The sequence below is a fragment of the Pteropus vampyrus genome, unplaced genomic scaffold (assembly GCF_000151845.1).
Source record: "Pteropus vampyrus isolate Shadow unplaced genomic scaffold, Pvam_2.0 Scaffold103, whole genome shotgun sequence".
Classification (NCBI taxonomy): Eukaryota; Metazoa; Chordata; class Mammalia; order Chiroptera; family Pteropodidae; genus Pteropus; species Pteropus vampyrus.
In genome coordinates this window covers 760209-778718 of record NW_011888884.1, presented here as the reverse complement: position 1 = coordinate 778718, position 18510 = coordinate 760209, and the positions used below count along the sequence as shown (strand labels likewise).

General features: G+C 36.5%; 1 protein-coding gene across 1 annotated transcript in view; it reads right to left on the bottom strand.

Moving 5' to 3' along the window:
* Positions 1-16071: 16071 nt before the first annotated feature.
* SVEP1 (sushi, von Willebrand factor type A, EGF and pentraxin domain containing 1) overlaps positions 16072-18510 on the bottom strand; it is a 154234-nt gene continuing 151795 nt past the window's right edge. The window contains exon 48 of the mRNA XM_011364931.2: positions 16072-16357. Coding sequence (XP_011363233.1) covers positions 16336-16357 — 22 coding nt within the window. The 3' untranslated portion in view covers positions 16072-16335. The remainder of the gene's footprint in view (positions 16358-18510) is intronic.

Sequence of the window (18510 nt, the reverse complement as noted above, 5' to 3'; positions counted from 1 at the left end):
AGGATGGGGAGCACGACACAGGGAATGCAGTTAGCATTAATATGATGGCTAAGTGGAGGGCCAGGGGAGGGAGGGAGCAATTAGGGGGATCATTTCATGAATAATATAGATGTCTAACCAATGTATTGTATACTTAAAACCAATTTAAATAAATAAATTAAAACACACACACACGCACATACACACACACACACACACAGAGGAACTTACTCTTTATTTCAGAAAGTGGTGAGGAGTCACATAGAGGAAACCTGGGTTTTTGGTGATGCTTCGATCCACTGGATTAAAGCGTTGCCAGAAACTCAAATCTAAGTCTGGAATTTTCATTTCCATAGTCAGTAAATTCCTTTATAGTTTAAATTGGATTAAGTTGGGATTTCTGATACTTACCTGGAAACTATTCAGATAGAATATAGAAATTTCTCCACTTGACTCAAATTGCAAGAACTATGATGATGTCATTAGGGTATCTAAAATTTTCTCACATAAGGTCCACAATAGAGAAAAATCTTACTTTAGGATGGAAGAAGTTAATTTTTGGCCTTCAATATATCCAGGCTCAAAATATTCATTAACGCTCTGAAATGCCCATTTACAAACTGGAATTCCAGTGATCTAAATTTGCTTTCAAGCCTCCCTAACTGCCTCATATTTATCAAGGGAGAACATGGAAGGAAAATGAGCTTTGGACTCAGACAAATGCTATTTTCCTATTTCATGGTATTTGAGAGGTGCTAAACTTGGATAAGATAAGCCAGCTTCAAATCTGAGTGCTGCTATTGTGTGAAATTTTGAGCAAATTATTGCTTATCTAAGCTTCTATTTCCTAATCTGTGAAGTAAAGATAATGTTTACCTCATAGGGATATGGCGTGAATTAACAGATATAAAGAAGTCCACTCAAATGTGTACAATTTCTAGCCCATGCTAGCAAAGGCATGCATTTCATTCTGGCTTTTCAAGTTTATAGTTCAAAGGGCTTTCTTACCTCTGAGAGAATAGAAAGGAAACAGCATTTCAATATGTTCCTTTCCATGCTGGCAGAACTCTAAGAAGGAAAAGAAGCATGGGTTATAACTTAATTGTCCACAAGCCTTTGATGGCACACTATGTTGTCCATAATGTTTATAAACTGGAATATTTTAGGAATAAATAAAGCCTCTTTCTCATCTTGAAAAAAGTTGTAAGATCTGGCAACACTGGGCCTTCAGTCTTGTGTTGCATGATAACTGTCAGGTGGAGAGATAGTGGTTGTCTCTCTGGAGGGGGCATGCTCTGTCCACTTGACACGTGTCCCCACCATTTCCTGTTGCTTTGGGAACTCGAGGTAGAGTGGCAAGGAGCACCTCTTGGTGTGGGTGTGCAGTTATTTTTCTTCCACTATAATAATAGGTATTTGAAGTATGTCTAATGTCTTCGTCCACTGTCTGTTTTATTCTCTTTTCGTTGCCTCTGTGGTGCTTATTTCTATAACTTGCATGGCTTCTATTGGCATTTGAGTTTGAGACTCCTGATTTTGACGTTTCTACCATCTCAGCCAGGAATTTTATTCATGGTTATATGTTGAAGATCTTATCGTTTCCTTTCGTTTTTCTTTTCTCTCTTTTTCATCCGAGAAGGAAAGATGGATGTTGACACATATGGAACGTCTTCCAAATCTCCAGTTGAGAACCATTGTTTAGAAATGCAGGCTTGGTTCCAGGCATCACTTTCATTTACATGATCTTGTAAGTAGTTAAAGTGATTGTGTCTACTCTGTAGATGAGATAATCAATTCAGATAACTTATCCTAGCTAAAATTAATTTAGAATTCAAGTCTAGGTCACTTGACCCATAGGGAGGAACACAAGGTCAGCTAAAATATGCAGGTCTCTTAAAAATGCCATTTAGCACTGGGTGAACTGAATTCAGAGTGAATTCCTATTTTCCTTGCACTAAGAAGACATCTACCATTTCTACCCTTCTTTCCCTTAAAAAAGTAGCTCTTCCTGAACTTCTCTCCACTGCATTTGGAAAGAACATAGTACAGAATTAACTCTCAGATGCAGTCACTGTTTGACAAACTGGCACAAACTCCCTCCATGTTCTCTGGGTTCCCGGAGTGGAGCAGGGCTGGGCCAGTATTTCTGCTTTTCAGCGCTTGTAGCCTTTTCCACAAAACTCACTGCTAAGCAGCTTGCCCAGCCCAAGGACAGGGAGAGTGAGTAGAAGCTGACAGGTCACAGAAGTCTGTTTATTCCTAACTAGAATTAAGCACCAGTAAGACCCAGAAAATGACCAAGTTCACAAAAATGGGTATCATTTTTGTTTTACAGAGGGACTGCCCAGTTGGTAAGCAGGGCAAATTTCTAGTCCTGGAATAAAGCTCCTGATCAAGTATTTTCTAGAAAAGAGCAATCTGGGCTTTCCTTTTGCACTGACTGCCTTCCTTGTTTCCTTGACATGCACTCACATGCGTTTTCCTAGATTCATTTCTGACCTCCCTGTTGGACTCATTAAGCTCCAAAAATGATCTGGGTGGAGTCTCTTTTGAGAAATCAGGGTTGTGATGTTTTTTTTGTTTTTCGTTTTTTGTTTAAAAAAAACAAAAAAAAAACTTTATCCGGGAGTGAAATTCTGAGAGTGTGTTGGGAATTTTAAATCTTGAAAAAATCAACAAGAAAAAACAGTGTGAAGAAAAGAAGTAAAGAGAGAAAAGAAGGGAAGGGAAGAAAAGAAAGCTGGTGAGAGGAAAAGGGAGAGAGAAAGAACGAAAGAGGGCAAAGTGAATAAATTTTTTACAAAAATAAAAAAGAAGATAAATCATTCATATACATTACTTATAACACACCTCAGAACTTACAGAACATACCAAATGTTAAGTAGATAGAGAATGATCTAATATAAAACTCAGATCATTATTAGTCTTATCCTAAGGAAGAAAGGCGTTTTATTCTCTCTTACCAAACTCCCCGGTGATATCTTCCTTTTCATGCAGGTTTAGGCTTTAGCTGTGTGGCTGCTCCGAAGTGCTTTGTGGTAAGGGTATAGAATTGCATCCACTACTAGAGTCTTAGTCAGTACGCTCTGCAGAATAGTGGTACCAGCATCACCTAGGAATTTGTTGAAGGAAGGAAGGAAGGAAGGAAGGAAGGAAAGAAGGAAGGAACAACAACAACAGAATAATACTTGAAAGAAGGAGAGTGAGAAGAGAATTGTATAAAAAGAGGATACAGAATTTATAAATAGGACTTTCATTATGTGGACAAGAAGGGCGAATTCTCTTTAGTGCTCTAGGACCTTGTTTTTCAAGGTCATGTAGACTTTGGCATCATCTGGGAGCTTGACAGAAATACAGAAGTTCAGGCTCCACCCTAGAGCCACTGAATTGGAATCTGCATTACAAGATTCCCAGGTGACTCTTGTGCACACCGATGTTTGAGAAGCACTGCTCTAGAAATACGTTTCTATCAGAGAGCTGTCTGCAAACAGAGCCTGAGAGCATCAGCATCGCCGTTGCCTGGGAATTACGAGAACTGCAAATTCTCAGGCTCTACCTTGGAACTACTGAATCAGAATACTTGAGGGTGGGGCCCGGATGTATATGTTTTAACAAGCCTTCCAGGTGATTCTGCTGCATGTTCGAGTTTGAGAATCACAGGGTTAGAAGTTTTGTGGAGGGAAAAAATGGTTAAAGGAGAGTAGGGAGAGGAAAGGAGGGATGGTTTAGATTAGGTCTTTCTCCACCATACTAGGGAACTTCTATGAGGGGACATCATGAAGGTCTGGGCATGGAAGCCTACCACTTTTATAGAGAGCAAAGGGACCAGACTAAGAGGCATCCTCACCTCTTATCACTAAGTCCATTAAGTTTGAGTTTTATCACCTTTATTTGAGACAAAATTATTAAATCTTTTTTTTTTTTTTGATAGTGTGTTTTTGCTCAAGGGGGAGTGTAGCCAACAAATTCAATAGCATGGGGAGGAGATCATCCCCATGACAATGCCATAGAATTTTACCGTAAAGAATGGATGATGAATCAATCTAGCCAGAGAAGGTCCCCAAATGCATTTAAGGGGTCGAAGATGAGGAACCTAGTGCTTGATTGAGAGAGGATGCCAAGGATGGCATATAGCGTGGGGCATGCTTTGACCCTCTCTCTCCTCACACCCTCCACTCCTCATTGTGGACAACTGATTATTTCTCGATCTTAAATAAAGTCATATGCAAGTGGACCTTCGAGCTCCATTTCCCAACCACATTGTCATACCTATGAAGCCACCACTCTCTGGGTTATAATAGTGATGTCTTGTTTATTCCCATTTCCTTTTACTACAATCCGGAAAGATTACAAAGAGGATGAGACTGTTCTTGAGACTGTTGTTGGAGAGAATCTAAACTGAGGGGAGAGGTTCCTACTCTCTGGAGGAAGGGCTAAAGCCAGTAGCCAGAGTTCTGTTCTTCATTCTATTTCTAATTGGTGTCACCCTGGTTACGTCCTTCACCTCTGGCTTCATTTTTAAAATCTGAAACTCAAAAGAGTCGCTGGCCCCCAAGGACTTTACCTTCACTGAGACCCTTCCTCCTTCCAGCTACAACGCTGCAGAGAGTTCTGCTGTTGAGGGGATTGACTAGTCCTGATTTGTTACTGCAGAAGCTAATCTGTGGAAAGGCACATCACCTGGAGGCAGGAATATAAAGCTGAAGATCAGCACACCAGGAGAAAGGAGAAAATGATCACATCAGCAATCAGAAGACAAAGTCAGAGTATAGACATGTGGTCCAGATACGCTGCCAAAAAGACAGGCCAGGCCTTCCAGTGCCTGTTGATGTGAATCACCAGGGAATTTGAGGACAAGGCTGATAATGGGTGGAGTAGGTAGTTTAAGTGTGTGAAAGGGAGTATCTCTGTTATAAGAGGCATCTTGGGGGAAAAAAATGCTAAATTTAGCCAACTCCTTTTCCCCATAGTCTTTACTCACCTCTTAGGAAAACCAAACAGAATTGGGAGGAGGTTCAGGATCTAGAGAGGCATTCCGCAATGACTCACACAAACAAAAACAAGGATGGTTAGGAAAGAGCCATTTTCACATAAAAGGTCAGGGTTTCAAAGCACTTGTGTGTTTTCTTTTTCCTTTTATCTTGATGTTTATTTATTTATTTTTTATTAGAGATAGCAGGTTTTAGAGGACAGCGACTCAAAAGGCTTTTCAGAGATCTAAGAAATCTCTCTAGAGCCTTGGGCCAGTAATTCACCTACGCGTGTAAATTTTCATATGTTGAATACTAAATGATACGATGCCAGACACTGAAGCTTTCATTTGATCATCTCTTACCGAATCTACGATACTATGAAGGTAAGAAATACTATTAAACTGCCAATTATACTATGCCATGGCATTGTAAGTTGTATTTGCATTACAGAGATGTTAAAATATGAAAAAACACATATTTTTGGATGAATGAAACATGTTACATATCCTAACTCTGTTGAATATTATGGTTTATATTTAAGTCTAACTTTGACTGTTACCTAGACACTATTATATCTGAGGATGTGGTGAGGTAACACTGGCCAAGACCGTATTATCCTCAAGGTCTTATTCTAATACCCAGGTCAGAACTCTGACACCAAGCCAGGAGAAGCGGAGAGGGTCACTGGTGTTGTGCTGGTAGCAGGAGTGCTGGAGGGTAGGGAGAAAGTGGTCGTCTTGGCACACTGACAGTATGGCTCAATAACGCACCAGGGATGAGGGCGTTCTTCAACTCCAGTTCTAAGTCCGTGACAGTGCAGTTATCTCAGTACTGTCTCTTCTTTAGTGAAAGATGTTTGGAAGATCCAAAGCCTAAAATCCATAAGTTCCACAGAATGTCTCATTCACCTGTCTAGAGTGTCAGCAATGTCACAGTGTGGCTAATGTTTTCTGTACTTTCCTCTGAAGGGCTTGTCTTTCGGTTTTATTGTGAAGTTTCCTCCAGTCGAGCCCAGTTGCCTGGGCAGAATTTGGGGTTGGGAAATATAAGAGCTTGGGTTACAGTCCCGTGGACTATTAGTGTAGTAATGGGATTCACCAGGAAATGTACTTGAGAGAAATGGACTGATTCAGTAAATTGTGTGAGAACCTACTTATCTGTGAAACTCTTTAATTTTCACAATGACAATGACTGGAGTAAGTCCTAGTGTTGCTTCCATTTTGCAGATGAAAAAAGCGAGGCATTTTTGTCCAAATCATATGGCTCATAAGGGAAGGAGCCAGGATTTGAATGTGGGTGGTTGAATTCCAGAGCCTGTGCTTTTAATCACTGCAGTCATAAATAAGAAATAAATCTTGCCATTAAGGAGATTCAGATACATAATCAAGTTATGACATAAAGAGAAAAATGTCTTAATAGAGATGTGTATGAAGTACTATGGAGTCCAGAGGATGAAACAATTAAGCTCAGAGATCTTACATATTAAGAAGAAAACTAAGCATGAGAGTTACATTTTCTTTTTAAGAAGGGACACATCTTATTGTTTTATAATTCCAGGCTATGAGTTTCCTAGATACCATGCATTTGCCTGTTTATGGATTAAACAACAATGTATTCACTCCAAGGTTCATGGATATCTGACACAAGGTTCATTAGAAAACTAGCCAATAAATGTACTGTAAACAAATATTTCGGTTGCAGAAAATGTCAAACACACACACCAAAATAGAGGATAGTATAAGAAAACTCCAAGTATCCCTCACTCAGCTTCAGCTATTATCAGAATTCTGCTGTTCTTGCTTTAGCTATGCCTCCCCTCCTCCCACCCCCTTTTTTTTTCTGAAGCATTTAAAAGGAAGTCCAAATATTCATATAATTTTATTAGTAAACACTTCAGCATGACTACCTATATATATCAGAGCTCAAAAAATAAAATACCATTATCCCAACCAATGAAACTAACAATTCCAAATATTAATCTAATACCCTATGTCCAATTTTTCCTGATTAATAAACATGATTTTAATGGAAGAATTTTTACTACTTTGTGTAGAATAGAGGTAGACAGTTTTCCCTCTCAGTTCTATTCTGGCATATTTGCAAAGATATAACCTTTCTGAGGAGCAATTTAGGTTGTTAGGGAATAAAAATAAAATGAACAGTTTTTATAGATTGCACATAAAGCATAATTTTATCTATAAGGTTAAAACAACAAAGCAGAATGAAAAACAAATACCTGGCAATGATGGAAAAATAAAACAGCATGTGCCATGGACTGCTGAGGAAGTGGGCTGTGAAAATCCGTGAACGTTGAGATACCTGATGGTCATTTTGCAGAGGAAGGCTAAGCAGGTAACTTTTGAATGCTGTTTCACTCTTTTTCTCTGACCAGAGTAATTTGTCACTAACTGAATGCCTTCCCAAACCACATCAGTACAACAATATGTAGTTAGGGGCTAAATACTTCTCAGCGCCCTCTGAACCGATATGGCCTTTGAGGTAACTCTCATCATTTTTATCTTTCAGATTTCTTCTGTATTTGACTTTGGTAAGGCTAAGTATGAAAACAAAATTGAAAAATTAGGTTGTTTTCCACTGATGAAAAATTATATGTGCACACACACACACACACACACACACACACACACACACACACATGCACACACACACATACACACAAATGTTATCTAAAACATTATATTTTTATGATACCATATTCCTGGGGATTCCCCTAAATGCTCTTTTATGCTGTGTGAAAGTGTTTTTTCCCTACCCGTCTTTATTATTTCATTCTTTCCTTAGTATTTTTTTGAGCACCTACTATATGCCAAGTATCACTAAGGGTATACTGATAAATAACATATAACCCCTGTCTTCAAGGAGGAAGGGAAGGAAGGAGGCAAATAATATCTGCTGTGGGCTGATCTCAGAACCATAGTGGGGAGGTGACTAGTGCTTGTGAAATCACAAGGGGAATCTAATCTTTAGGAGGGGGAAGGCGTCAAGTTTAGCAGTATGTATAGGAGTCAAGTTTGTAAATTAAAGTACGCTCCATGTTAGAAGGTAAAACTAGGGAAAACACCAGGTGGAACTGGCATTCATGATGTGAGGCTGGAAGTTCAACTAGACCCGAAGTGCAGCTCGATGAGAGGTTCAGCTACACCACACCACAAAGACAGGTCCTGCTATTAAGACCGGAGAGAAAGGTGACTGTGACTTGGGTGGATTTGATCTTTCTTCAGTTTACTATAGAACTAGCAAAACAGTAGTATTATAATGATACCTATGAGATCAAGAATACAAATGAGCGCCTTCCTGTTGCCTCCCTTTTTCCACTTGGTGAGGTTATCAAAGTTTGATCATCTCAGCAGCCTGTGCAGTGAGGAGTCAACCAGAGCTCAGTGCCCTTTTACCTTTTACTCTAGTGGGAGATACCTTAGCCCCCAAGAGTCTACCCTGTTAACATATATTTTTATGGCAATGTGGTTATATGCTTCTGGGTTCCACTCTGTGTTTGGGGGTCTACTTAAGGTTCAAGTGTAGCAAGCCAGGCAGCGGCTTAAGATCAAGGTCATTAATTATTTTGATAGGGATAAAAAGGTTTGTGGGATGTGTGTGTGTGTGTGTGTGTGTGTGTGTGTGTGTGTGTGTGTGTATAATAGAGTCCTTGGATATATCTAACCTGTTTTTCTCCTGAATCTTAGTACATCTCACATACACACATACACACACAGTATGTTCATTCTGTAATTGGATACTCATATTGGTTTGACTTTTCTATTGATGGGCTCTGCTGACTAGAAGATCTCTTGGAATGAGAAAGTGTCCTATATAAGTTGGTCCTGTGTCCTATATAAGTTGGTCTTTGGGTGGAGATGGGGGTGGGATGGGGTTCTAATAATGTCAACAGCATCTGAGAACTCAAGAACAAATGGTCGAAAGAACAGTGTGGGGAAGGTGATGACGATGGCAGGATTAGGTGAGAACTGAGAGTAGAAGAAAGTGACCTGATAAAGGAAATGACTTGTAAAAAGGCCTCAGGCTGCGGGACATGGATATTCAGAGAACTGAAAGGCATTCATCATGAGGTCCTCTCAATGTTGCAATAATGACTTATGGAACATTCTGGGCTGTCTTTTAAACACAGCCCGAAGTTATTTGGTGGGACTTAGCAAAAACAAAGCTGCCTTGTGATTAGGAACAATTTCTTTTACAAACATCAGAAACATAGGCTGTAATAAGAAACTACCTTAGTTACAAAGCTTACTTGGGGCTGAAAATACTAGCCACATTTCTAGTTAGGGTTTGAGTTTTAGAAAGTGTGCTGTGGCTGATTACTCTGAACCCTAGCCTTGGACTTCAGGTGTAGGGAAAATAATTTCTAGATCTTGTAGGTGTTGCCTATTTGTACCTCAGTTTTCTTAAGTGTAAAGAGGAAGTTTTGCAGAACTAGTTGAGACAGGTTGGAGAAGGGCTGAGCAGAACTTGGAGGGACATCAACATTTATTTGGCCTTGATAAAATTTAGGCACCCACATATCTTTCAATTCTCATAACTTTGAGACAATGTAGGAGAACATACAGTAGTGGTTCCTAGTGGGATAAAGGAGGAGGGAGAGATAGACGGGGTAAAGGAAGTCAAATATAGAGGGTTAGGGGGAGGGTGAAGTGGGTAAAGGGGATCAAATATATGGTAGCTGAAGGAAACTGGACTTTGGGTGGTAAACACAGTAGAATATACAGATGTCAAATGATAATGTACATCTGAAAATTATATAATTGTATTAACCAATGTTACCCCAATTAACTTAAAAAATAAAAATAAATTACAAAGCAGAATACAAACTATAAGGTGTGCAAAAAAGAGTCTGAAACTATTTCTCCTTTGACTCTACGGTTCAAAGATTCTCAAGAAAAGATCCAGATTCTTTTAAAGAATGTAGTGTAATTGAGAAATGCATGCAGGTAGTTTTTGCTCTTTTTTTGTGTGTGTGTGGTCTTCACCTTAATCCATTCTTTTAGGTTTTTCTAGTTTGTCATTTTGCATTCTTTGTTATACCTGCTGATCAGTTATACTTTTTAACTTACAGAAGCATCAGCTAGCTTGAGCACTCTGCCGGGAAAGTAAAAGATCCAGTGGACACAATGAAAGCAGGAATCTTAATGATTCAGAAGGGTGAGGATTGGGTGGGTAATTAGACAGGTCAGGACTTATGAGGGTGGAGTGAATACACTAGAACTGGTTTCTATGAGGAGTGGGCGTGATACCATTTCCTCTGAAGAGGACTGCAGTCTCATACAAACACCCAAACAGCCTAGGTTTTATTGTGTGTCTCCTTAGAGTAAATTGGCTTTATTCGCAAAGCTGAACAGCCCAGAAATATTCCACCGAAGATCACATTTTAAGTGGCTTTGCTGGCTAGTTACTACAGCTAGGAACAAGCAAATACAGTAACAGCTAAAGACACGCAGCCCTTATAATATGTTTGCAGCTTTTTATTCTTTTCTAAACAGTCTCATTTTTTTCGAGTTCCATTCAAGTCTACACTTTGGGCCCAGGTTACCTTGAAGGGCTGTTTTGTAAAATAATTAGGGAAAAAAAATAAAGATCTGAAGTTGTCACTACCTTATGGTCAATGTTAGTAAGGAATCATGAGTAATTAGCTATAATCCCTTAAATAAAAAGAGTATTGCTGTTGCTATTTTGGTTGTTAAGGAAGCATATGAAAGTAATTCTGACGTAACCTGGCTGGTAAATTTGAGATATTGTAAGTGTCCGTCTTTGAGGTTCACCTGCAGTATAAAGCACAAGGATAAAATGTCAAAATACATTGATGGTTTCAATAATTAAGTTTTTTAGTTTGATTATCAGCAAATATTTTCCTCCTGTGTATATTAAGTGGCTCAAATTTATTGATATTTCCTCTTGGTAACAGCTTCTATTTTTACATTGAATTAATATATATCTTGATTTGAAGTCTTCTCTAAAGATTCTTGAAGGAGTAAACAAAACTATATATAGGCAAGAGCTTAAATTTATACAATACATGCCAACTCAGACGCCAGATTAAACAGAAAGATGATGTGTGCATTAAATGAGGCTTTTACTTCAATTACCTTTAATGAATTAAAGATTACTTTTTATGAATATAAAAGTACATTTATGAATATGAAAGTAATATATTTTCATTGAAAATAAGTCAGAAATAAAAGGAAAATTTGGATGAGATAAAAATCACCCATAGTTCCATGTCTTAGGGAAATTATTATTAACAAAGTTTAGCAAATCTCTAGTCATATTGCAATATGCATTTTCTAGGCAATTGAGAACACACTGTAAATACATTTTATAAACTGTTTTCCACTGAACATTTTGCTATGATTTTTTATGTACTTTAAATTTTGTAAATGTAATATTTAATGGCTTTATAATATTTAATCCTATAAGTATACTATGAATTCCATAACCAATTCTAGGATTTTTAGTCATGTAAGTTGTTGCTGACTTTTAATATTACAAATGTTGTGAAAATTATCTTTGTGCATAAATATTTCCCCCTAAGTCATATTTTTTTTTAACAGGATTGCTTCTCAGGCAAGGAATTATAAAAGTAAAAGGTACGCATGAGTATTTTAAAAGTTTTTGATGTATGTTGCCAATTGTTTTGAAGAAAAGTTGTACTAGTTTAAATTCCCTACAGAAGTTCAAGACAAGGATTTCATCTAATAGCCAATTGCGTATTATCCTAAAAACAAACCCTACAACCACTAGCACTAAACCTTTGCCGATTTGGTAGGTGAAAATTTACATCATTTTATTTTGCATTTCTTTTGTAATTAAACTGCTCATTTCTATCTATATTTCTTTTTTAGTGAATTGCTTGTTCATATCTCTGCCCCAAACAAAATATTTTCTTAGGGCTATCTATTAAATCATAGTGTTTTAGAATATTATTTCGTCATGTATGTTTTTGCTTGGTTTTAATATTGTTTATGTTAATTTTTGACTTGTTAGAGGAGTTTCCACATTTTAGGAGTTTCCATATATTTGTTTCTTTTGTGAGTCCTTAAAATTTTTATTTAAAAATTATTTTAAAGTGTACAATTCAGTCGTTTTTCATATAGTCACAAAGTCGTACAACTATCATCATTATCTAATTGCAGAACATTTCTTCAGGCCAAAAAGCAATCCTGTAACCATTAGCAATTACTACTCATTCTTCTTCCTTGTCTTTTGTCCCTGTAGACTTGCTTATTCTGGGCATTTCATATAAATGGAATCATATAATATGTGGTCTCTTGGGTTTGGTTTCTTTCACTTAGAATGTTTTTAAAGTTCCCTAGGTTAATATCAGTCTTTGTTTTATAGACAGAAAACGTGATCTCCTTCTGACCATATTTGGTTTTGCTACATCCTTTGTCTTTTTTGAGAAGCCACAGGAACTTAAAATTTATTTGGCCATAGAACACCCTAACCCATTGTCTTCAGTTGATTTTCTAATCAGCTACTGGTTCTTACAACAGAGCATTAGGCATGATGAGTATTAGCTTGAAAAGGAAAAGCCTTACTAAAGTAAAGGTGTATCTTTCTAGTCTGAGTTTTAGAGATTTTATTAAGAATAGATTTTAAATTTTTTTTGAAAGCTGTTCCTGCATGTTTTGAAATGATCATATGGCTTTTAGTACTTGACATTCCTATGATATAGGGTAAGACTAACTCTCCTATGGATGGACAACATTTTCATTTTTGTGGCAAAAACCATTTTCAATTGACTGTCATATAATGTTGAATTTGTTTTTTTCTACTGTTAACTAGTTTATGTTTGCCACATGGATATCCCAAAGTTAAGAAGTAGTGTTTGAATATTGTGAAAAAAGTAGACATTTGAGGCTAGACATAACTGAGTTTTAATTCATGTTGTAACATTTATAATTCTGTGACCTTGGGCATTTTACCTTCTCATCTTCATTGCACATTATTTTTGTAGATTAACCATATGTGTATAGAAACTTTTATCCCTTGCTTTTTCCCTCATTTAACCTTATACATATGCATTTTCTATGTTAATGTATTATCTCTGAAGGCTATATACTGTGATTCCAAAATGTGCTTAAGGTAGCATAGTTTAGAGTTCTCATAGTTGGACCTTTCATCCATGTCCACCTTTTCTTCATTAATAATAACACTTGGATGAACTTTATTAAAGTTAATATACCAATTTACATTTCGCTTATGATGTATAAAATTTTTCATTTCATCCCACATTTGCCAGCATTGTTCATTAACATTAAAATAAATCATGGCTAATTTGATAAACAAAATGGCTTCTCACTGTTTGAATTTGCATACTGTATTGGCGAGGTTAAACATTTTTTCATATGCATATGAATTTATTGTATTTCTTTGGTGAGTTGTCTTTTTGAGTTACATAAATGTTTTTCAATTTACATAATAAAGACATTATAATAAAACATTATTGCTTGGTCCATCATGAAAATGTGTCTTTACATTTTGATTATGATTTTTTAATGACATCTAGACTTTCTACTATGATTTTTCTATAACTTCTAGGTTTAGAAGGTTTTTTAAGCCGTCAAATTCTAGGAAATTCTAAAAAAAACATTTTTATGGTTTTAATATTGATATTTAACTCTCCAATCCACTTTGAATTTATTTTTGTTACATGATAAAAATACAAATTAAATGATTTTCAAATTGTTACCATTTATCTAATGCCAGTCACTCAATACTTCTTTTTAATATTTCCATTGATTATTGATGTTTTCTTGTTCATTTATGAGTTTTTAAATAGAATATTTGAATTTATATGTATAGGCTATCCCATCGATGCTTTTGTGATTCTTGATCCATCATACACTATTTTAATTTCTACAGCTTTTTTTATTTTTAGTAAAGATGGTCCTTTTCATTATTTTTCTTTAAAGTATTTTAATTTTCCTTTTTTTTCTTAATGAACATTAGAATACATAATTTGGTCATACTCTCAGCACCCCCTCCCCCCAAATGAAATCCAATATGGCATGTAGGATTGGAATTACATTATGACTATAATTTATTTGGGAAAAATCAACATCTTTAAGACATCTTGTCTTCTCATCCAGGAAATGGAATGCTTCTCATTATTTGAGCATTTAAAAATGTTTATAGGTGTAATTTCATGATGTTCTTCCTTGTGACATCATTTCTTATTTATGTAATACATATACATGTATATCTATGTATGTAATATATATGCATACATACATATATTACTGATATTGTGAATACGATTTTTTCACTATATTTTCTATTTATAAATGACATGCAGGAAAGCTCTTTGTTTCTGTATATTTATTACATAAATTGGATGGTTACAAAATTCACAGATTCCAATGGATTTTTATGTCTTTGGGTTTTCATCTTACAAGGTATTTCATTGTATCTTTGGCCAAAATGAAAATTGTGACTCTTAATTTTCTCATGTTTATACCCTTGATTTATTTTATAGATTTCTGTGCTATGGCTTTGACTGGAACTCACAGAATGATGTTTAAGATCAATGAGAATATACTGTTTGCTTTGCTTCTAATTTAAAGGAAAGCATTTAATGGTTCACAGTATCACTGATTATAGTTGGTTTGAATATGTTGGACAAACACCCTTACTTCTATTTTGAAAATTTAAGAATTCACTGTGAATATATCTGTACTAAAAATTAAAAAATAACATTCTTCAACATTCTTTAGTATTATTGTTCTGAGACTCACACTTCTAGATCTGTAGACCCTCATATCATTTGCAAACCTCACTTGGATGGTGCTTTACTTCCTTACTCTATCTGCATAATTCAACTAATTTGACTTATTGTGAAATACAGATCTTTTAATCTGTTCAGAGTAACCCAATATGAATTCTACTTAGTAGGTACACTTTCGGAACTGAGTTTTGTTTTCAATTGCAGTAGCTTTCCTGAACTTAAATTTTCCGGTACCTTCTTTCTTTTTGTTACTTAGATTTCGAGATTTATTTTATAGTTTTATGATTATAAATGACAAAGATAAACACAGTTTGGAAGTTGATGGGATATAAATAAACTAAAAAGGTATACTCATAAGCATGTAAGACTGGTCAAGAGAGTGAATGTCAGCAGAGAGAAAGAGGAGGAGTCAATAGCTGAGGGAAATACAGGGCAGCAAAGAGAACCAGTAGGACAATCAAGATCTTTTTCATCATTCCTTCATTTCTTCACAGTGTTACAATGCACCCTGTGTCCTGTGTGGGTGTAGTTCTCCCAGAAGACGAAGATGAATTAATTGTGATTTTCCTATTTTAAACAAAATCTAGTATTTGGCTTTCTTTTCCAGAAGTCCGGGGAAGTGTTTATCTTGGTAGAAGTATAGTGTTGGAGCTAAGTAAAACAGTGGAGACTAAGGGGCAACTCAGCTCTGCCTTGGGCAGACTCAATTCTTTTGTGCAGGTGGGACCAGGAGCAGATTTCTGGAGAACTTTTCTCATCAGCCTTTTTCCTTCCCTTTCTCTATCCTCCTATTCCTATCTCCTTTCTCCCAAAGTAGTGAGATGGGATTATGACCCAGAAAGGGCTCTCTGATAATCTTCCAGTTCTTGCATTTTTTTATTGCATATGTGAGAAGGAAGGGGAGCACTTTATTTTGTGAACCATAGTCATTATGCTTCCCGCCCCCATCCACTAAGTTGATGCCTATGGCTTTCCAAATGTTGGGAAAGGAATTAGCCAGCCTGCTCTCCGCACCCAGACAGCATTTCGTGTGGGGAGTGGTAGGTCCAATAGTTATCCTCTGGTTAAATAAAAGGAAACCTTTATTTTTACACAGATTGTAAAGAAGATGGAACTAGAATGAAAGGGTCTCCTTTACTGTAATTTCTTAGTACACTAGGTGTGATCCTGTATTGTGCCAGTAGCATAAGTGAAAAATCATTAATCTTCTTCTTTATTCCGTGGTCACCTCACAAAATGGCACTATCCAGCAAGATATTATTTAGTAGCAAAATATATTTTAATTGAAAGATCATTTTAAGTAACTGAATAAAAATGTGTACCAGGAACTTTCCCAATAGACAGTAGCATATGTACATTTTGTGAGAGTGGAGCAGCATCTATTTAATATATATTTTATATAGAAAATACAGGCATATTTAAAAATGAAAACATGTAAGAAAGTATGTCACAAGTAATAACAAAATATAATACAAAATAAAAAGGTAAACCCCAAATAAAAAGTTAACTAAACAAAATGAGACCCAGCACCGTGTTGGAATTTCTTTGCGTTAGTTCCAGGATGCCCAGGACTATACCAGGAAGAGATGATTCTGCTTTTAGGAGAGCTGATTGGTTGTGCAGTGGTTAAAACCCAGTCCTCCTTTTCCTGGAACAAAAAACAAAGAGATTCAACAGAAAAGACTGAACTGAAGAGGTAGGAGCTGTTTTGGGGGCTGATTAAAACAGAACTGAAAGTCTCAGATACCTGAGTATTATCCACGGCGTTGTCTGTACGGATGGGAGTCATTCCTAGAGAGAACTAAAGGACATGGATAACAGGTGCTAATTTATGAAAAGACTGAGAATTAGCAGACCTGAGTTTTAGTCCTGGTTCTGTCACTAGTCTTCTATCTGATAATCCTCTCACCTATAAACAATGAGGGATTTGCACTTCATGAACCTGAAGGTCTCTTACAGCATTACTAGTCTGTGGTTTTTATTTATGGCTTTTGTTTAGGATCAATTTTCTGACAAGGCACATAGAGATCAGAGGAAACACAATCTCTTTCTTAGGGAGGGATTGAACTACTTGGGAATGATACCGGGTCAGTCTTACTCATCAGTAGAGAGGGTTACAGGTTGAGAGATTTAATGAAGGTCACAGAATATTTCTCTACCAGCTATCACAGATGCCTGAAAATTGCTCCGTCAACAAGTATTTATTGAGCATCGATTTTTGTGCCTGTGCTAAGTACGAGGGACACAATCTTTAAGTCACTCAACCTCATGGGAGAGAAGGAAATAAAACTGTCAATAAAAAACATTTATTTTTTTGATTTCTTATAAAAGCTTTCTCCTCCTCTCATTTCAGGGAATTTTATCTCACCCTTCTTTATTTTGGGCATTGCCAGGCTCTTCACCCCTTCACCCAAAGGTATGGTAAAGATTTTGACAAAATGATGCTTCATGTTAGTACAACATAACTTAACCCAGGACCACAGTTGATTGACCCATGGTGGGCCCTTGAATTCATCTGGACTAGTCCATTCTTCTCCTGGATTTTTAAACTGGGTCAGTACACTATCTATGTGGATACTGTAGTAAGACGTGTAAAATGTGAGAGCTGGAAGTAGTTCTGTCTTTCCATGTGAACTGAACAGCAGAGAAAACCAGAGAGAGGATGGGAAGGATGCTGGAGAGAGAAGGTGAGACAGGAGGTAGGGAAGCTTCAGGTGGTTTTCAAGTCCTCAGTCTGGTCCTCACGATGCTCAGCCATTTCATGTATTTGGGTTCCATGAAAGGTCCCTCTATTGTGATAAATTTTTTTCTTTGCTTAAGCTAGTTAGAGTTGCAATAAGAGGGTCATAACTGATATGGGTCTTTTAGAAAAATGGATGATAGTAAGTGGGGGTAGGGGGTAGAGGGGAGGAGAGTGCTGCCCACGGGGTGCTGGCTTGAAGCTGACTTTTTCTTGAATGTGGAATACATGTCTCAGCTTAATTCTGTGCCACAGTGTTTTGATTCCTTTATCAAGCTTTTGCATGAAAATGTAGATTTTGTTCTTTATTAGACAGTGTTTTCACATAAGCTAATCCTTCACCTTATCAAGAAAGACTCCTTTAAAAGTACTTTGATGTTAAGGAACCACATAAACTCTGGATTTCCTTTTCTTATCTGTTTGAAGGAGTTGAAATATAAAGACTAAAATCATAAGAATGTTATACATATTTCCTGTTCCTTTTTGAGTCACTGTCATTCCTTTTATCTTTTATTTTTTTCTTCTTTCTCTCTTCTTTTCTCTCATTTTCCCCAGAAATCCATTCCAGTTTGACTCTCATTTTTTTAATATTCTTTCAACGTTACTCTCAGGTAAAACTATCACCTTTATCCTGGAAGCTTCCAAATATAATTGTGCAATCCAAGTTTGCTCTTTGGGGTTCAGTTTATTTTTCTCTCTCTGCAGAGATGGCATACACTTGAGATGAGATGAGGAAATTCACTGGCACAAGACGGAATTTTTGTTAATTAAGTTTGTATTTAAATAGATTTTTGTCTTTGCAGATTGACTTTGACATTCCAATCAAAATAAAAGGAAATAAAAAAATGAGTGGTTTTCAGTTACCTGAATTTCCTATTTTTTAAAATGAATATGGAAATATCCTTTTTTAAAATGATTCTTATAAATGGAAGTAAATGTATATTATACAAATCTAACTGACATAATACAATGATGTCATATTGAAAGTCTTAAAATAGAGCTGGTAATATTTCGACATTGCAATATTTGTGAGGACAGTATTTTGATATTGGCATCATGTT